Source organism: Podarcis melisellensis, assembly GCF_964234715.1.
Source record: "Podarcis melisellensis genome assembly, chromosome: 1".
NCBI lineage: Eukaryota > Metazoa > Chordata > Lepidosauria > Squamata > Lacertidae > Podarcis > Podarcis melisellensis.
The window spans coordinates 67,623,548-67,644,969 of record NC_138528.1 but is presented as its reverse complement, the minus strand read 5'-3'; the positions used below and the strand labels follow the sequence as shown (position 1 = coordinate 67,644,969).

The following is a 21,422-nucleotide window of genomic DNA, read 5'->3' as shown; positions in this document are numbered from 1 at the left end:
CACCCCCACCCTCGCCGCTCAGTCCTTCCCGGGCTGGGGAGATGACCCCCATCCCAGAACAGGGGCGGGCGGAGCGGGCAGCGGGCATTGCGCGGCCGGCCTCACTGCCTGGCTGTGCCCACTGCGGGAGCTGCAGAGCGCAGCGGGAGTGCGGCAGCAGCAGCTGCTGGCTCCGGCGGCTCCTCCCTCTTCTGCTTTCTCCTCCGGCCAGCCGGCGACTGACTCCTGTCCGCTCTGGCTGGGGGGAAGAAGGCTCCTTGCCTGCCGCCCGCGCCGGCGAGGCTCGGCGAGCGTCTGCCATGACTTTCCCCGGGGCGCTAGGTAAGTGGCGGCTGCTTTCCAAGCAGGAAGTGAACGGGGCGGGCATGCAGGAGCTGACCTTGCCGGGTAGCAGCGGGTTGCAGCCGCCGCCAGAGCCGGAAGAAGCTGGGCTGGCACCTGCAGCAGACCTGCTCGGCCGGGGAGAGCAGCCTGTATCCTTGGCTCCCATCACTAGGAGGAAGACCCGTCGCCTTCCCTCCTAGCTCCATCGGTTCCACGTCCTCCCTGCTTTCTTCGCCACAGCAGAATAAGACTCATTTTCATGGCATGCGCTCATGAAATATTCAGGATCCCCCATAGCTGGGATCCTGAATCAATCTTCTGAAAGAGGAAGAGCGAGAACAGTTCCTGAAGAAGTTGATTGAGGACAAGTTATTTACTTATCCTGGCCCCCCCCTCCAAAAAAAAAAATCCCGAACAGAAACAGTATACTAATACTTCATTTTTATTTTTAAAAGACCCATTTTGGAAACTTCAGGTTAATGCACTGACTCATTTAGTTCCCACGGTTTCCAGTTGTAGCTTTGGTCTTATTCATCTTGTTGCTCTGCTTCTCCCCTCCCAAAACAGAGCAAGCCATCTTTTGATTTGGAAATCATAGTAAGTTTCTGGATTTTGCTAGTTTGGTAAGAGCACATAGACTGATGTGCAGGGACATCACCTTAGCCTAGTTCGCTCCTTGATTCTTGAGTACTGCAGAGAGCTAGCCTTGCATGTTTAATTTATTGTATATTGCCTAGAGAATTTATATGGCGAGGCAACTAATAAATGTCAAAAATAAATAAGTGTTCACTGAATTCAAATAATAAATTAATAAATGTATTTATTGCCTTCCCTTCATACTAAGATGCCAGGGCAGGTCACTACAATTCAAAATGCAACCTTCCAAACAGTTTGAAATAAATTACAATTACAAGAATAGGGTGGGTCTTAAAAAAGTACATTGCAAGTGTCAAAGGCCAGGGTTAAGAGACTGCATAGTGAAGGTGTCAGGCACTCCTGTGGGGATAGAGTTCCACAGTTTATGGGATGGCTCAGAGAACACCCTCACCTGGATCACACACACCACCTCTATAAGGGTGCTGGAAGTACCAAGAGGGAACTCTCTGCTGATCTTAATACCCAAGAGGTTATGTAGGGAAGGATGTGGTCTTTCAGTTATTTGGGGTCTAAGTCTTTAGGGCTTTAAACATTTCATGAGCATCTGTGCCCAGAAACAAACTGGCAACCAATTCAGCTCTTTTAGAACAGGGATTTAGATGAGATACTAATGGAACCCAAGGCTGTAATCCAGCTGCTGCATTTTAGAACATTTGAAGTTTCTGAGTCATCTTGAAGGGCATCCCCACACTGAGCGCACCACCATAGTGCAGCCTGGAAGTTACCAGAGCATGGAGTACAGTGGCCAAAGAATTTTTGTCCAGAAAGAGCCATAGCTGCCAAACTGTAGCTGTAGCTGAAAAAAATGTACTCCTAGTCACACCTTCCAGAAGTGTACAAGCCCATCCAGAACAGTCAGTCCACCGCCCTGCCCCCCGCATCCTGGACTTGAGAACTCAGGACATGAAACACATCTGTCTTTTCAGGATTCAAGTTTAGTTAATTGGTCCACATCCAGCCCACTGCTGCCCACAAGAACTGGTCTTAACACCTTAACTGCCTCTCCCAATTCTGATGGAACAGAGAGAGTGAGAGCTGGGTCTTGTCTGCATAATGATGATACCTCACTCCAGATATCCTGATAGTATATCCCAGGTGCTTTGTATAGGTATTAAATAGCAGGAGGACAAGATGGAACCCCTCCCAGGTCTCACAACTCTGTCTGAATCTGTGCAATTCTGCCCCTCTAGTGTCTCAGTGTTGTTACAGCAGACCTCCAAATGTGTCAGAGTGCTAGTCTCTTGGCCAGATAACAAAAGCCCATTCACCGCTTGGAAAAGCTCAGCTACATAGCTACTTGTTGATGCACTGGTGGCAGAGAAGTAAAGTGTTTTTTTGCCACTGCTATGAGGAAACTAGTCTTTGTTCAGGGTCGGGTTAGGATTTGCATCACCTGCACTCTTACCTACCAACACTGCTTCATTTCATGCTGGTTACTAGAATACCAAGGCAACCTAAGTGCTCCACAGAAATGGTGAGGGCACCCAGGAATGGTTGTGTCAATGGCTCTATGCATTTCACCATTCCATAGTGAGATGAGAGCCTCATTAGGAGTACCAGCCATGTCAGTTGGAAAATCCCCCCATATTCAGGTTTCCATAAATCTCCAAGGGTGGGGAATCTCACACCTTGCAGAGTGGTGTAGCTGGGTTCACCTTTAGCAACGGTAAGAGGACATGGGTTTCTTTATCCCTACTTTCTTGCTTAAAGGAATGCAGGCTGAGACCTTGGATGGATAGTGGCAAAATATTTATTTTAGTCTACAGCAGGGGTGGGGAATCTGTGGTCCTCCAGATGTTGGATTCCAGCTCCCATCAGACCCAGCCAGATGGGCTGATGGTCAGGGATGATGGGTGTTGTCCCACAGGTTGCCCATTTTGAAAAGACTTCCTGGGACACGCAAGACCTTTGGTCTGAGCAATAAAAGACACCACCTGTGTTACAAGACTTGATTGTTCTAGACCTGGACTTAGACCTTGTACAATATGTTGGTTACAATAGACTTAGCAGAAAAGCTAGTTAGAAACCTTGTTGCAGAGACAAAAAAAGGGGGAGTAAGGGAAGGGAAACATCCTGTGCAGTACAAAGAAATGGGAATGTTGAAATACTTTGGCACCTTATTTATTAGCAATCACTAGAATATATCAACATGTAATGTTTGAAATTGTTCTTAGTCTGAAAATAAATCATTTCCCAAGCAGCCATCACAGCTAGTAGCTATTAATAGAAGATTGTTTCCCATTTAATAACAAGCTCAGATGCCAACAGTTGGAAAGTGGAGTCATGCATGTAGGAATAGCATCACATAAAGACTGTTCCAAGTTACACAACTTTTGGGAATGATTTTGTTTTCAGGATAAATGTTTTCTACCTCGTAATCAAAGCAACGCTGATTGCCTGGGTAAGGCTCCTAATAATGCTAAGCCCTTAAAAACCCTTTGATTTCAACAGGAGATATTTCAACACATGCTTTAACACTTTCACTGAAATTAATAGGACTTTAAAGTGGTTAGAGTTCAGCCATGCCTTTGGCTTTGAAACCTGGGATAAATTTAGAATTCAATGCCCAGACCTACATTTCCACACAGGGTTTTTAAAAATAGTTTATTGGTTCATGAACATTTTTAGCAGGTGTTAATAGAAACTTTGGCTTCATGTAGTAACTGACAAGTACAAGGAATTTCAGATGCATTTTAAAAATTGAAACTAAATATTGCAAGGTTATATTCCAGAGTAAATATCATATAGCTTATTTAAGAAGAATGGTTGATAAAAAATGGACTTTAAAAAGGAATGTTAAGGAGTTTTCTTTGTTACTTAAATTAAAGCTATTCATGAATGAAGGTTGTTTTGGTTTATATAGAGAATGCAGTAAATATCTTATGGGGGAGGGAAAGCGTTTTAAAATTACTATTAATGCTGATCTTTCTCTTTCCCCACACAGCGTTTAAAGACAGAATATAATCTTAGAGATTCAGTTTAAACACTCTTCCTCTTATAAACACAAATTATTCCATTGCAAAATTGCTTGACATTTATGATAGAAAAATGGTATGAATTAGAAACTTTCAACTGTTTGGCTGTGAAAGAATGCTAGGAGGGCACTTGAAATAATAAATAAACCATTTATTATTTATATTTTGCTCTTTTACAGTCACAACCAGAGTGGCTAGCTGCATATATAAAATTCAACCATAAAATACAACTAAGTTGGTTTTCCTTAAATCAAACACAGATTTTAAAACACAAGATAAAATTCAGACTGAAACTCAGGCAGTAACAAAATTAAATAGGACTTCAAAAGATTAAAGACCTGGAGTGAAAGAGATGCTTTCAAATTCTGTTAAATGATGTCTGTACTGGGGGGGGGGGGGCTGATGCAGCTCAGTTGAAATAATGCCCCAGAGCTGTATTGGCACAATTTAAATGGTAGTGTTTATCATGCTGTCTCATGATGACACAGAAGTGGTACCTCTGAAGCTGATGCCAAGGGCCAGGTAGCTCATAAATGGATTTCAGTGGTCCTTAATACAATCTTAAGACAATGTGGTTGTAGACCAGGGTGGCCCTATTTTTAATACCAAGTGGATCACAAGACTACTTTGACACAGAACCCATGCCACACCCTGCCTTGTCACCCAAGCGAGGAGCTGGGTTTTGGTAAGGAGGCTTGAGGCTCTGGCAGGTTCCTAGAGCTCTAACACCTTCTTCACAAAGCTGTTCTAAGTCCTAAGCACAGAGGTGCACAATACAAGGAAAGATGAATCAGTATTAATCCTTAAACCTGTTGAAATCAGTGCAATTACTCATGTCTGATCAAGGATAAATCTAGTTAAGTTCAATGGGGTGGGCTTCCAGGTAGGTGTAATCCTATGCCACTTACTTGGGGGTAAGCCCTACTGAACTCAGACTTATTTCTGACATGTATAAGGTTTGCATTGCTGCATGCCACATACGGCCGATAGTAGATGCAATTTAACGTTGACCTGTCCAGTTGAGCTTCATTTATTTCAATAGGACTGAGATGTGCCTAATACATGCTGGATTGCATTCATTATTTCTGAGTTTTACTAGTTTCCGGTGGATATTGCACCAATTCACACAGCCAAATGGTTGAGAAAATACTGTGCATCTAAATTCAATACAGCATAAGTCAAAGCAATCACTGCTCACCCCAAAGCTACAGTGCCCTCCCAGAGCTGCTAAAAGTGAGTTGAGTGGTGCTGTGGTCATTGTGGATGGAGTTGTGAGATGGGTGCTTAATGAAGGAATCATTCAACCACTACATCACACATTGTACTTCGTATAAATAAGCTAAATTTGTGTTCTTTGTTTAGTTAGCCCAATTCATGAAAATTGACGTGCTTCAGTAATTGCCACAACTGTGCTGTCTTGTTTTATGTGCCCAGTGAGTCTTCTATTTTCCTCCGTTGACAGCAGCCTGCCACACGGTTTGAAATGCCTATTTTGTAACTCTGGGAAGTTTCAAATGTGATTTCTAGGGCTGATGTTTGGAAAGAGTGAGAAACTCACAGTGCTTTACACTTGCACACAGCTAATGAGGCTTATTTTTAAAAAATGCATTCAAAATGTTTAGGATTGGAGTATAGTGACCATAGGCATCAAAATCAAAACTAGAAAATTTGAAATACATCATGTAGGAGTGAGTAGAGCATTTCTTCATCTGATTTTGAAAATTCTTGTTGAGTAGTCCTAAGCTCCAAAACTGGTATTGCCATATAAGAAAATTCTTGCTCTGGTGACTGTTAAAAGAACATAGTGTTCACTGTAAATCATTACAGTGGTGTAAAATTGCACAAATTTTAAATGACTCTAGGATTAACTAAAAGACAGTGATTTATTTTTGATAACTAACTGTAACATGTAGCCTATAATTGCATATTTCCCCCCCTTAGCTGAGATGCCCAGACAGTTCCCAAAGCTAAACCTCTCTGAGGTTGATGAGTCGGTGCGGCTTCTAGCCGAAAAGGTTTTTGCCAAAGTTCTTCGAGAAGAAGACAGCAAAGATGCCTTGTCACTATTCACCGTGCCTGAGGATTGCCCTATTGGGCAACAAGAGGCGAAAGAAAGAGAGCTGCAGAAGGAGATGGCAGAGCAACAGTCATTGGAAACAGCGAAAAGGTTTGTTCAATGACAATGCAGAAGTAACTTAAAGTCTTTAGTTAATATGCATAATGGCAGGACATTTTTGAAGTAAAATTTAACATTAAACCTGATTTTGTTGATCTCGAGATGTGTCTTACTCACTTACGTGTTGTTTACTATGGAAACTTAGGAAGAAAAGTTTCAAGATGATTCGGTCCCAGTCCTTGTCGCTGCAAATTCCACCACAAGAAGTGAGAACTCTGTCGGACACCCCAGTTGTGTCTCCTCCTACTCCAGTGCTTCCAGGTTCTTTGCAACCCACCCAAAGGATGTATGATGTACCAGAATTTCAAAGAGTTACAATTAGTGGGGATTACTGTGCTGGGGTAAGGAATCAGTCAATTTTTCCTTTTTTAGAGAGAGAGAAAAGGGGGGAAAATGTTAACTGTTGTATGCTTGTGTAATGTGAAATTAAATTATTATTTTATAAAGCTTATATTTGCCTAGTTACTCTAGAGATTGTATTCCAGGGCTAGAAAACCTCTAGCCTGCCAACCCCCTATTCTTTGGCACCTGTAAAGCCATTTTGACCCAGCCATGCTCACCTGACCTCCACCTGTCATCCGTTGTGGGGCAGGTAAACCTGGCTCTGCTGAAAGGGGTTTGAAGGCACAACTGACGGGCAGTGCCTGCAGAGGGCTTTGCAGGCACTGCCAACCAGCTGATCATTGGGTCTTTCATACAGGTGTGAAGGCCCAGAAACCAACTTTTTCCTTCAATTCTCTTACCTCCCCATTCTTTTTCTGGGCCTTCACATCTCTGGTCTTGCAGAGCACTTTGCAGTGGGCTTTGCAAAGCACTCAAACTGGTTTCAGAATGTGCAGGCAAAAAGAGGATCATCTGGCAGCATTGTGATCTCAGGTGACTGACAAATAGTCACCCAACTCACCTGTCAGATTTGGCCCACAGGTGGTAGGGAAGATAACAGTATTGCTGGTTGGTCAAATTTAGTTCCCCACCCTTCTCTGTTCAGTAGACATGTAACAATTGTCTTGTCAATTAACAAAAACACAATACAGTATTACCATCTTGCTTTGGAATACAGATACAAGTTATTACCTGTGTCGGATGTAAGATAAAAAATGACCTGCACAGGGATCAGAGGAGGCCTTTATTCTCTCATCCTCTTTTCCTCCTGGCCTTCAGTTAGGGGCACAAAGAGCTGAGCAAATTATAACATGCCCAAATAATTACCTGGAATAGGAGGCCCATGCATACCTCCCAAGGTGACTTCCATATTCCATTTGTGCAGGTAGGCGGTTTCTTCTTGGTGTATATGTAGCCGGTGCATGTGTGAAGCAGCACTTGGCTCTCCAACTTCAGATAATGATCAAACATGTTGACATGAACATGTATTGCTACCTGGCAGAGAGCTGAGGTAAAGGGGTTCTCTTAGCCCAAGTGAGATCTCTTCCAGCAAGTGTTGTACATCCTATCTGATCACATTGCTATCATTTCCAAAACTACTATATACAGGTAACTGACATCTTACGCGAGGGTTTCAGGGGGCCACAAATAAATGCAAAAACACATAAAGCAAGGAACCCCTGGAACTGCCTACCCAACTCGCTGCAAGGTGGAGGAGGGCTACTCACCTGGCTTTGGGAAGACAGCGCGAAGGCTCTGGGATGCTACCAGAGCACGCTTGCTCTGCCTTTCTGAAGTCGAGTAAGCCTGTGCTCGTAGCTATGTGTGAGTGGGTTTTGCCCACTCTCCATTTATTTATTCCCATCAACCCCCTCCATTCATAGCTGCAAATATGTAGGTAAAAGAAGCGTAAGATGCGAGTTACGTATATATCCAGGGTGCTGGTAACCTGGGTTAATGTACATACTTTCTTAAAAGCTTCAACTTGCAGCTAAAGTTCACCATTACATTACTGATCTATGTAGGGAAGTATTAAGACACAGGTGGAACTGTGCATGGAGTATTTACATGTTATCATAAGAAGCCTTTTGCTTCATCTGGAGGTAAATGCATGAAGAATTTTGATTGACAATATAGGGTAGATTTGACTGTTTCTATAATGGTTTGGTTCACTGGTCTGCCTAGATGAAATCCTAATGACAATTGTAGGCTATATTGAAATCTCTAGGTTTTAATGCCTGTCACTGAGATGGTAAATATTGAACAATTTTACTTCACGATACAAGTGGAGGCTGCCACAATTGAATGCTCATCCAAATACAGATTTTCTTCAACATAGTTAATAAGATTTCAGAGAACAGTTTCCTCCATGTTGTACTAGTTTTCTGTGGGTAGAGAATTCTTGTGTATAGAGGAACACCAACTTACAATCTACACTGGTACGACCAACACATTGATTTTTTGCTTCAGTGAGAAGTAGGCCTAGCTGTCAAGCAAATGTGTTTCGGATTAGTGTTTACAGTAGCATTAAAAACCCCCAACTCTAGTGGTTAATTGTATAATTTCTCCCTTCAGGTTACTGTTGATGATTATGAGCAGGCTGCCAAGAATTTGGCAAAAGCTCTCCTTATTAGAGAAAAGTATTGTCGCCTTGCTTACCATCGCTTTCCAAGGACAACGGCCCAATATTTATGCAGTATGAGAAATGAACAATGGAAAGATGAAGATGAAGTACTTCCAGGTAAATTAGCTGCAGTTTTTATAAAATGTTTTGGTGCATGAAAACCTAAGAGATGATTAACTTTTACTGTTCTTAATATGCCCACTTGATCAATATTCTGGTAATAGTATTACTTCCAGCCTTGCAATAGGTTTTACTCTAATAAATTTGTTGCCATTTTGTTCTTAAAGAGTAAATAATCACATAAAGATATAGGGACAGTGCAGTTCTGTGCAATATAGTCACTGCTGCTCAGAAAAATGCTAGTCAAGTCCACACACTATGCTTGGTGGTAAATTAGCAATGCACTTTCAATATTTAATTGGAGGTTCAGCAACCATCACTCTAATAGGAAACATTGTTAGTTGAACTAATCACCCACAGCATTATACAAGTAAGTCAGTTCCTCTTGCAGCTTTGCTAGATGGGGTTTCCCCCAACCCTTGTTTTTGAGGAATGGTGAAAGTGGGGATTAGCTTGTAACCCAGTTCAGATATGAACAGGGATTTGCACATCCAGCTTTCACGTTTAGCACGCTCTGTCCTTCTTGAACATATTGGCTTCAGACCTATGCAACTGTGCAAATTTTGACCACAAAAATTCTTCCCTCTCAGCAGCGCAAACATTAAACCACAGGTGGACAACTTGTGGCCCCCCAGATGTTGTTGAATTTCAACTCCCATCAGCCCCAGCCAGTATGGCCAATGGTTACTGTAGGTGTAGTCTGGCAATATTTGGAGGGGTCACTAGTTGTACGCCCTATACTTAAGACTGCCGAGCTTTTACAGAGCATATTTTGATTTGCATCCCAATTCAAAATGTTTATGTTGGTGTATCAGCCCCATGTATAATGTCACCTTTTTTCATACTTTGCTTGGATAGATTTCATATAACACATTCTGAACATCTGGATTTTGGGCCATGGATGCAGTATGGTCCATGGTAAAGAACATTACCATAAATATCAAGTATCACTGAAATAAATGGTTAAGCATGAGTTGGGTTTCACTCCATGTTTTGGGGCTGATAGGTACCATAGTACCAAGTTGCATAGAGTTAAGATGACATTCATGTGATAGTAGATATCCTATATAGCACTGCATGATTTTCATGTCTATTACTGCTTTTTGTTTTTGGAATATTGTGAATAGAAACAATACTGTATTTTGAATGATGACAGAAATTTATTGATTCGGACATTTTTATAGATTTTCATCCACCCCCAAAAGACCTGCAGGACCTTTACAATCTTGATGATTCTCCAGGGAATCTGGATTATGTTGTAAAGATGAAGGCAGGCATTTTCTTCGTTTATGAGAACAAAGAAATGATGGAAGCTGATGAGCCGTGGGACTTGCCTTATCCTGATCTTCAGACTTACACCCTTGACCTCAGTCATGTGCTGGCTCTCATTGCAGATGGCCCAACGTATGGCTTTGTTTAACTTTGAGAATTCCCTAATGCTAGCCTATTGTATGCTTCAACAGTTGCGTTGCTGCTATGAGTGTCAAACCTATTATGTTAAATGATGTTCTGGGATGTACAGTGTTAACCGGGGGGGGGGACCTCAGACCCAGGGGTAATCTGTGATCTTCCAGAACTCTCTGTCTGGTCCTTGGACTTGTCTCCAGGCCACACCCACTTCCCAGCTACAGTCCTTCTCCTGAGGTCATGCCTTTCTCTAGCCTGACTTTGCATATTCCTTGAGTGTTTTTTGTTGTTTGAAAGGTGCCCTTGATCTCTGATATTGACTTTTGGTTGTCTGTGTGAAGGACAAAGAAAGAGGGTCTCACTTTAGTAAATGTGTTTAGGATTGCAGCGGTGAGGTAGTATTAATAGTCTGAATCTCTCAAATGTGGGATTGGAACAGGGTTGATCAGTGGCAGTGCTTGGCCTACGGCTCCAGTATTTTGCAACACCTTTAAGAAGAAGAAAAAGTTGCATTTCTAATTCTTAAGTGGATATCTGATTCCTGCATTGCAGGGGGTTGAACTAGATGACTCTTGGGGTCCCTTTCCAATTCTATGATTATTTAAGTAAAAGCATTCTCATTTGCTGTCGGACCATACTTAAGGTACGGTGTTTCCTTTTCCGCAGAAAAACATACTGCCACAAGCGGCTCAACTTTCTAGGATCTAAGTTTGGTTTACATGAGATGTTAAATGAAATGTCTGAACTTAAAGAACTCAAGAGTAATCCTCATCGGGATTTTTACAATGTGAGAAAGGTAAGTACGAAAAAGATTGGTCTGTGGTTTATTCTAATCAGTGCCACTTTTTAGAAGCATTTGATGTTAAGTTGAATTAAATATTATGGAAAACATTATTTCATCTTGCGGCAGTATGATTCATAATCGTATGATATGAGTAAGGAACAGCAATAAAATGTTGGAAGAAATAGCCAAAGCAGAGAGGGTTGAGCTGCTTGGTCAAAGGATGAGATACAAAAATAATCAAAATCTGAATTGCTGACTTTGAGAAAAGAAAGAATGTATAAATGAAATGGGGGATGGGAGAACCAGTTTGGAACGATAGTGCTACTAAAAGAAAATCCTATGCCTATTGGATTGTCTGCCTTTAAAAATAGTTCAGAGAAACCACCTTCAATGTCAGATGACATGGTGTGCTATTACATGGATTTTGACAGTCAACAGCCTAAGAATGTCTGGCAAAAAGATTGCATGTTCTTAGTAGGGGCATAATGACCTTCCTTAGGCGAGGATGGCATAAACATTACTCTGCCTTCTTCCGGCTTGTTAAGGGCTTGCTGTGAACTAAGAATCTCAACAGCCAGAAGTGTTGCTTAACTATTGCCATATAACATGTCTTGGCTGTGAATGGGTGGCAGCTTTGCCGAGAATTGAAAGCAGCACAGTAGAGATGAAGCAGTATATGTCTGGTTTCGCAGGGCTTTTTTGTTTTAATCTTAGCCATTATTAATACAAAGATTTAATACTTCAACACTTTCTGTAGATAATGCAACCACACTCCTCTCCAGACTTTATACAGTCCAGGCTAGGCACAATGTGAGTTCCTAAAAACAGCAGCCGAATTCTGCTATTAGTAAGTCATAAATTAAGACTTAAATTTTTATTGTTTTATTCTATTGATGCACTTGACTCATAAGTTTGTGAATGTATAGTATGAGTAAGGGTTTGTGTGGGCCTTCAAAATATGTGCTAGTTTAAAGGGATGTATTCTCACTAAGAATAAAATGTTTCCTGCTATCTAGCTGGCACAGATCCCTCAACCAAAAAATTCTTCATTTGCATGCCCTTTTCTGATCTACAGTACTAATCATTCAGGGCATAACTCCACATGGTTGATGAAGTTGGTTAGAAAAATAATTTTAGAGAAGAAAGAAACACTGAAAAGTAAAGGAAAACTTAGTCTTCCAGGCCCTTAAGAGCTGTTCTTTTCATGGTGGTGTGCATAAATTAATACTTTTATTAGATGACACTGTGGTGAAACTATGGAGAATGTTGAATAGTGCATATGCATTAGTTTATACAGCCCTGTGTTAATGTAAACACAGAAAAATATATTTATGTACAGCATATTGTGATATAATGAACTTTTTTTTTACAGTGCAGAGTCAGTATATAGTTATATTGCTTCTGTTCTCTGGTTTCAAAATAGGCTGTGTAAGAAAAGAAGTCATTCCTGGAAAGTGTGATTAAGGCAGTAAACAGAACAGGTTGAAGCATTTCCAAGTGAACTGCCAATGTCCCCAGATTCATTGGAAGTACTTATTCAATTATTTATTTACAGTAAAGTCTTTTGCAAAAACAACACACACTATGACAACCCCCTCCAAAAGAAAAAAAAGAGACCCTTAGAGGAAATCAGTATTGTGCTCTTCTAATTGTTCAATGAGTGCAAGCATTTTGGCTTGCCATCTGGAATGATTGCCCCTGTCCTCCTCCTCAGGTCTTAAGAGAACCCTAGAGGAATAACAGGGGAGGGGGGACAAAATAGGGGGGGAAACATCCAACTTACAACTACGCTCCACCTTTACAACATGTGTGCTACTGACTCTCAAACTTCGGGATTGTCGGAATAATATGCAACAAAAATTTAATCAATTTGCATCATGCAACTCAAATTGGGTCCACTAGACCCAGACTTTTAAAACAATGTGGACTAAAGTCACTTCTGGGGCCCCTTCAGGATTAGGGGCGCCAAAGCTCAAGATTCATTAGTTTCATAGTAAATCCACACCGGCAACACCCCTCATTCCTGGGACAGAGGGGTGTCACAGTACAGAGCAACTGGAGGGGCACAAGTTTCCAACTCTTGTTTTTAAAAAATTGAAGCTGAAGCCATTTTAAGCTTTCAAGATCCAAAGTTTTGTAAACTGCTTCTGCTATTAGGCTAATATCTTATGATGCCCTAAGGTGGAAAAACCAGTAGTGTTCATAGTGAGAGGCTATGAAAGGAAAGTGCTGGACAGACATAGATCATAATTCTGAACAGGGTGACCAAGACCCTTCTGTCAATGTAATTATCACTGATCTAAATATGGAATATTTATCTATCTTGGTGACAGGTTTAATAGAGATGTGTTCATAAGAGTATCAAATGACACCTGTGTCATTGAAATGGTGGAAGGTGTCAAAATCATTCAGTGTGCTTGAAAGCTTAGCTTGGGTTGGAGAGATGTAAAGTGCTCGTTTATAAGATTGTCCAGTAGGTAGATTGCTGGAAGCCACAGGGAAGGAGATTGCTGTTGCACTTAGTTCCTGCTTGTGTGCTTCCCACAGGCATCTAGCCAGCCACTGTGAGAAAATTATGAGGAAAAGAATAAGATGGCAGCAAAAATATATTAGTGTGATGCACCTCTGTTTCAGTTGCTTGCAGCATACCCTCCAACATGTTGAATCCCAAAACCGGGATGTGCCTCCTCTTGTTTGTGCTCCCTTGTGAGTCACGTGAACCACACAAGATCACAGAGCCTTAAAGACGAGCATTTTTCAGGGCTGTGCTCTCGTGGTGCCCAAAAACGTGTATTTGGGGGCACTTCACTTTTTTCAAGGTGAGATCTCGCCTGCGAAATCACATGAACAAATATATATGTACCTCTGTAGTAACTTTGCTAGGGTGCGCAGGAAGGAATATGTATAAATATCTTGGAATCTTGAATTAGACAATAGTCTGAAAAATATAGAAAGGCAGGATAAATTTTATTTAGTAAAAATTCTTTTAATAAATAAATACATTTCTGTTAAGAGGAAATGTTATCTGAGGACAGGTTCAAATAACTATAATGGACTTAAGATGACTGTGGGAGGCAAAAAATAATTGGCCACACAGCCTTCCAGATCTTGTAAGGGTACAGTTCAGGTATATATTGTTTTTCTGCCTAAAAATTATACCCTTAGCTCAGACTTCATCCTCCTCTAATAACATTAAATGTGCCAAAGTAAACTTAATTTTGCATGTTTAATGGCTGCACAATTTTGAATGAACAGTGATTTTGTGATTAAATATCCTTCTTGTGTTAGTAGATGTTTTAAGCATCTGTTTTAATACAGCTGTTGATGAAACTCTCTAGGTTTTAGTGGAAGTTGTTACAAAGCACATTTAATGGAAAATTAAAGACTAAATCCAGTTATGAATTATGTACAATGATCATAAGAACCAAAGGTTAATGGCATGTAGCCTGACTCTGCTTTTTGTGGAAACTGATTTGCAAAGCTGATTTTAAATTATGATGGTAAATAATAAGTGTGCGCTAATGAACTGTCTGTTTATAGAATGATAATCAGTTACATGGCATTTACTACCTTCTGAAAACTCCAGGAGCTTCAAAAACTGCTTTTAAGCTCAAGAGTACATTATGACCTTTAGATAACATGCTGCTCTGTGTGGCTTAACATTTTATTAGGTACACTTGTGGAGATGGTGATGCAGTAATGAGATCCCATTGGAAAAGTAGTGTTCTAAGAAAATGGTAATAGCTAGGCATTTTCTTTTACTCAGAAGTAAGTTCCTTGTGTTTTGTGGGATTCCGTGGAAAAGCAGGAAATTTGTCAATAACATGGAACTTCTTTTTTGTGATATGTGATGGCTCATTCACACATGCAGTAAGTTTGGAATCAGCTCACAATTGTGGGACAGAAGTAACTTACCATTGCTTCTGCTAGGACAAATTAATTTCCAGTGATCTTTCCTTCCTCATTGTATAAACCAGGTATGGGGACTCTTTGGTCCTGAAGATGTTGCTGAATTACAGCTCCCTTCAGCCATAGCAAATGTGGCCGATGGCCAGGGATTGTGCAAGTTGCAGTTCAGCAACATCTTCAGGGCCAAAGGATCTCCACATCTGGTACAGAATCATTAGTGTTGCCTTCTTGAATCTCTGCATTGAGGCCAGAACTGCAAAATGAGCTGCTGAATGTGAGGCATTTCCCCCCTCCTCAGTATAAACATCTTGCAGGTGTTATGAAGATTCTATTCCTTTTCATGGAACAAGTTTGGCTTGGTGGGTGGGTGGGGAATTATTAAATACAGTGGTACCTCTGGTTACGAACTTAATTCATTCTGGAGGTCCATTCTTAACCTGATGTACCACTTTAGCTAATGGGGCCTCCCGCTGCTGCCATGCGATTTCTGTTCTCATCCTGAGGTAAAGTTCTTAACCCGAGTTACTACTTCCAGGTTAGCGGAGTCTGTAACCCGAAGTGTTTGTGACCCAAGGTGCTTGTAACCCAAGGTACCACTGTATGCAGTCATTTCCATTTAACATCCTGATAAAGACTGAATGTACTCTCTGTAATTTGCATACTCAAGCTGTTGCTGCTGTTCTCACTTTCTTCTATGGAGCTGATTATGATTATCAACAATGTATAAAACATCAAGTATGAGACTGCTCCTCCATGAAAGCCCTAATTGAGTTGGGTGTTCTTAAAAAAACCCATGACCCTCGTGCTTGCTATAAATAAATATTATATCATTTATGGAGCCAAATACACTGTGGCTGAAACTTCCAGCAAAACCATCACAATATTGTTATTAGATTTACTACCCATTCTTCACCAAAAGGTCCCAGGGTGGGTTACAGAAATATAAATACAGTATTAAAAACAGTTGCACACAAATTACAATAACAGCTAGAGTGAAGGTGCCAGACATGCTTCTGTGGGGAGGGGTTTCCACAGAAAATGCCACTTCCTAGGTCAGCCCCCTGCCCAATGTCTGAGGGCAGTGCAACTACCAAGAGAGCCCCTTCTGCTGGGTGATTGCTTTTGTTTTGTTACCATGGCAGGATCTGGGCCAGGTATCTCACTCATGCTTAGCTGTCATTCTGTTTTGTACTTAGTGTAGCATGCTGTACCTTGATTTGTAATCAGACATTCTCTACTAAAAGTATTAATATCTTTTGTGATGTATGTAGATAGTCCTCCAGGCTAAGAAGCTGTCAGGATAGAGTGCCTCACAGATGATTTCAACTTTGTTGGATTGCTACCTATTGTTTGTCTCATTGAGTCTGCAGAGTAGAAAACATATCTTTTAAATAGAACTTGCTTTAGCTTAAGAGTATGGGCAAGAGAAAGGTGTTGACAGTACTTTCCTGTCACTTCAGGGAGTCTGAATAAATTCCACCTTAGAGCTGAAATTAATACGGGGTTCTTGAATTTCACCTTTCCAGCAAAGGGGTTTATCTAGACTCCACTTTAGTGGTGAAGGGAGCACTCATTACACACCTGGTGATAATGTGCAACATTTTGCCTAAGGTCTGTGGCAAGCACTGCCAAGAGCTGGAACTGACATTGAAAAACATTGAAAACATTTCCCCCCTCACTCCTGCAGAAGTAGTTTAGAGAAACCTCTTTGCCCTGGAAGTGAAATTGACATTGGAGGCAATAAAACTGAGAGGTTGCAGAGATGAGGAGAAATTGTGTCAATTTCATCTTTCCTTTTCCCCATCTTTGAAGTCCTTGTAATACAATTCTCAGATCCTTAGCAGATGCTACACACCCAGTTTTTTCCTTCTGTCCTTTCTGCTGCTACTGAGAGATTGTTTTTTTCTCATGGAAATAGGAGCATTCCATCAGTCCCTAGGGAAACAAGACAAATGAAGATGTTAAAATGTGAAATACTGTACCTTACTTAATAAAAATAATTAAAATGCAATCAATTGTGTAACATAATTAAATTCACTACTACTACTAATAATAATAATTTGATTGTTTATACCCTGCCCATCTGGCTGGGTTTCCCCAGCCACTCCTTAGTATGTTTTTTTATTACTATTTAAAGTATTGCAACGCAATGATGTAGCTTCAGGATCATAACAGTGGATGACTTCACCACTATTCTATTAGCATAATTGTGACAGACATCTTCACTAGAGGTCAGGGATAGGCTGAGAAACGGGAAGTAAAATCAGGTCAAAATAAGACATATTTGACAGGAAAGGGGGTGGGAACAGAATAACACATTTGGAAAGAAAATATAAATGTATAAATGCAAAGTCACACCAGGAGGGTCTGTGCAGAATGCGTACATAATGACTTGGATCCAAGGGACTGCACAAGGGATGGTGGAATTCCCTGATTTCTGGTGACTTCTCCTTCCTGCTGCAGCCTCCTACTTAACATGCGTTATGTTTCAGAATAGCCTCCCAATTTCCAGGCGTAGATTTTCATGAGGCGCAGCAGGCTGTAGGAGCAAGGAAGAGATGGAAAAGCCCATTCTGTGAATGGGTCTCTACTCACAAAATAAACATTCACTAACTGTAATGCAGGTGAATATGTGTTGTGTCTCACAAGCATGTTGAATTCCAAATGAACATCTTACAACTAGTAGGACTCTTATCCTTAATAGCTTTGACTGTACATGTATTCAGAATAGGTTTCCTCCGTTTCTTTTAAGAAGTAACATCTGACCAGAGCCTGAGGGCTACATTTGACAAGACAATGGGAGTTTTGTGATCCGTAGATTACATTGTTGGTGAAAGGGGAGTTCAACCATGTAAGAATATTTTTCCTCACTCCCAAAAGCTGAAACCTGATGACTCTTGTCATTGCTGAAGTTAGTGCTTCATTGCACACTGAGAGAAAGGTGCTCAATATCTTTCAAATTACCTGCTGTGCCAGATGGCTAATAGTAAAATATGCATGCTCGATGTCAGCTGAGCCAGAATAATCTTGTTTGTGATTTCAGGTTGACACCCATATCCATGCTGCTGCCTGTATGAACCAGAAACATTTGCTGAGGTTCATTAAACACACATACCAAACAGAACCAAACAGGATAGTGGGAGAGAAAAAAGGCAAGAAGTTAACTTTAAAGCAGGTGTTTGAAAATCTCAACATGGATCCCTATGACCTCACTGTAGACTCACTAGATGTCCATGCAGTAAGTACATGTTGAACAGTAGATGAAATTGAATATGGAGATCAGGATTTTGTACTTGAGCCATGTATGGAGGGAGAAGATTACTCTCTTGGTTTTTGTGATATATATTTTTTGTTACTTAAAGAATGCTTTAGTTAAGAATATATATTGACATTTTGATATTTTACAAGTAGATGTAAATAAATATATTGCAAAAATATGACTTAACAATATGTGAGTTGTTAAAAACTGATACTCAGTTTATTGAATACACATTTCCCCTCTTATCTCAGGATCGCCAGACATTTCACCGATTTGATAAATTCAACTCCAAATATAATCCAGTTGGTGCAAGTGAGCTGAGGGACTTGTACTTGAAAACAGAGAACTATATTGGTGGTGAATATTTTGCTCGTATGGTGAAGGTAGGCAGCTTTTTAATCCTTTCAGTCCCTGTGTCTCTTAGTGTCTTGTAAAAACACTTGTAATGTGAAATATACTACCGTATTTTTCGCACCATAGGGCGCACCGGACCATAGGGCGCACCCAGTTTTTTGGGGGGGAAATAAAGGGGAAAAAATTATTTCCCCCCCAGGTGCGGGGCTGGGGCGGGGGAAGCTAGAGCTTCCCCCGACCCCAGCCCTCAAACAGGCAGCTCTCCGCAAGCAGCGGGAGCGCTCCCGCTGCTTGCAGAGAGGTCCGCGAAGCCTGGACGCGCTGAGCTCAGCGCGCCCAGGCTTCGGCATGCAGGCACCTCTCCGCAAGCAGCGGGAACGCTCCCGCTGCTTGCGGAGAGGTCCGCGAAGCCTGGACGCGCTGAGCTCAGCGCGCCCAGGCTTCGGCATGCAGGCACCTCTCCGCAAGCAGCGGGAACGCTCCCGCTGCTTGCGGAGAGGTCCGCGAAGCCTGGATGCGCTGAGCTCAGCGCGCCCAGGCTTCGGCATGCAGGCACCTCTCCGCAAGCAGCGGGAGCCCAGCGCTGGGCTCCCACTGCTTGCGGAGAGGTGTGCGAAGCCTGGAGAGCATGAGGGGTTGGTGCGCACCGACCCCTCTCACTCTCCAGGCTTCAGCGAAAGCCTGCATTCGCACCATAGGACGCACACACATTTCCCCTTCATTTTTGGAGGGGAAAAAGTGCGTCCTATGGTGCGAAAAATACGGTAATTGCAGCGTATGCTGCTGAGCCAATGAGGTGCTGAATCCTGAAAGCAACTGAACTCCACATAGAACACAAGATGTCTTGTGTGACAGACATGTACATCTGTATAAGCTAGACGTGCTCTAAAGTTGCAAGGTTTTCTGCTCCCCCTTTTTCACAGGAACTGTGGCATAGAGATTGTGTGTGAAGTTAGGAATGTACTAAAGGGCTTTTCAAAGCTGGTAACTTTACTATTTTTTCTGCAGTGCATCACAAAAAGGGTGTTTAAGAGGTGTACAAGTCCCATTCTTTGTGTGGTTTGGGGGCTGTAGTTTGAGCAAGTTAGAAAAAAATGTCAGTGGACATGAATAAATTTGTAAACATGCATCAGGGTTCTCTGGATCCTACACAAATATATTTGGGGGGGGGGGGACTGCACAAAACATGGCTAACACTCTAGATCATTGATTTCAATGGACATATTTCCAAATTAAGATCTGTGTGTAAAGCTTTTGTGATTATGTGTTGCTCCTGGCAGAAATGTAATAATGGCTTGGTTTTGAATAGGAAGTTGCTCGTGAACTGGAAGAAAGTAAATACCAGTACACAGAACCTCGGCTGTCCATTTATGGACGTTCTCCAGATGAATGGCCAAATTTAGCTAAGTGGTTCATCAGGCACAAAGTTTACTCACCGCACATGCGTTGGATGATTCAGGTCCCTAGAATCTAGTAAGTATCTTTGTGTCATTGTTTTTTAGCCTTGTGGGTACACTTTTTCTCTCTATCTGAATAGTGTGTTTTTTCCTTCTCCCAAGCATTATTTCATCATGTAATTACTTTCTCAAAAACAATGAGGAAGTCTGATCTAATCTTCTCTCTTCTCCTGTTGTAATGCAAACAGCCTTGCCCCATGGCAGCTACCACAGTATCCTGTGTGAAGCAAAGAGGACAAAACTGGACTACTCAATTTCACTTTTTTCTATCAGTCGAAATACATGTTACCTTAAATCAAGTGGGGAACCTGCAGCCCTCGGCCTTATTTATGAGGAGAGGTGAAAAGAGGGTAGAACTGAGAATGAATGGAGTAATAGAAAATCAAGGGATGAGGGACTCACTGCACAGGGCCAGCCCTACCATTGCACAGTGAGGAAACTGCCCTGGGTAGTTAATTTTGAGTGTTATTACTGTATTTTTACTGCTGTAGAAGAAGTGTTGGTGGTCTTTTCTGTCTCAGGCACCAAAACAACTTGACCCCCTTGATTTGGGGTTTCATTTGCTATTCTGCCTTGGGTACCAAAATATATTGGGATGGCCCTAGGCCTGCACTCGATCAGTTCAGGCCCCTGATGAGCAATTTGTCCCTTTCCCTGTCAGCGACTTGGGTGGCACTGCAAGGGGTGAAGAGAGAGAGGAAGGGGGTATTTGAGAGAGAGAAAAGGGAGAGGCTCTGAATCAGCCCACCAGCAGTTCCTGCCCAATCTATTGGCATGCAGTCCTTTACAGGAAAAAGTGGTTCCTCACCTCACGCTTGTTACATGGCTGCCCATGCCCCATTCTTTCTCTCATTAATGTTTAGGTAAAGGAAGATACATGATGTGACATTGTATTTCTGTACAAGTGTTAGCTAGTTGAACAGAGCGGGGGGCGGGGTAGTGAAATGTTGTCTTTGGACACATCTTTTGTATACAGCTTTGAGAGGTTTTTGTGTGGTTTTTTTACAATCAAGCAGTGCATCACTTTTATGAAACCACCATCACATGTAAATATCACTGTTGTGTAAGCTGCAGGGACATGTTTAAAAGCCAAACAGCACATTGCCTTAAATGTAGGGCTGCTGCTACATCCCCCCAAACTTCTTTTGCTACATCTAGTTGAAGTAGATGCAGCTTAGCTGGGTGGTGGCTGGGCTAAGCTTGTACTCTAGGTACGCTGAACCTGTGGCAATGGCCAGCACCACCCTGTTAATGATGCTGGCACGGTCTATGATGTACATATATCAGGGCAGGACTGGCGCCATTAACAGGGTAGGACTGGCCTGTATACACATGCTGAATGACCTGGGAGCTTCTGCTTGGCTCCACAGCCTACCCTGCCAGGCTGGTACATGTTTGGAGGCCACAATGGCGCCCCTCAACCTTTGCTAGGTCTGCTTTTAAGCCTGAACTGAAAACATGTTTAAAATGATGTAAAATATCAACTGCAATCCT

General features: G+C 41.8%; 2 protein-coding genes across 5 annotated transcripts in view; both read left to right on the top strand.

The window, feature by feature from the left end:
• CTR9 (CTR9 homolog, Paf1/RNA polymerase II complex component) overlaps positions 1-21,422 on the top strand; it is a 339,089-nt gene that overhangs the window by 154,924 nt on the left and 162,743 nt on the right. The window lies entirely within an intron of this gene.
• Positions 1-21,422, top strand: part of AMPD3 (adenosine monophosphate deaminase 3) — a 36,389-nt gene that overhangs the window by 792 nt on the left and 14,175 nt on the right. For 3 of the 4 annotated variants that reach the window (XM_081918300.1, XM_081918301.1, XM_081918302.1), the window contains exons 2-9: positions 5,898-6,123; positions 6,278-6,473; positions 8,590-8,755; positions 9,943-10,162; positions 10,832-10,961; positions 17,902-18,096; positions 18,369-18,500; positions 19,781-19,944. In XM_081918300.1, coding sequence (XP_081774426.1) covers positions 5,898-6,123; positions 6,278-6,473; positions 8,590-8,755; positions 9,943-10,162; positions 10,832-10,961; positions 17,902-18,096; positions 18,369-18,500; positions 19,781-19,944 — 1,429 coding nt within the window. Of the gene's footprint in view, positions 1-162; positions 322-5,897; positions 6,124-6,277; positions 6,474-8,589; positions 8,756-9,942; positions 10,163-10,831; positions 10,962-17,901; positions 18,097-18,368; positions 18,501-19,780; positions 19,945-21,422 lie in introns of those variants that run through there. The other variant, XM_081918299.1, reaches the window with a different exon arrangement.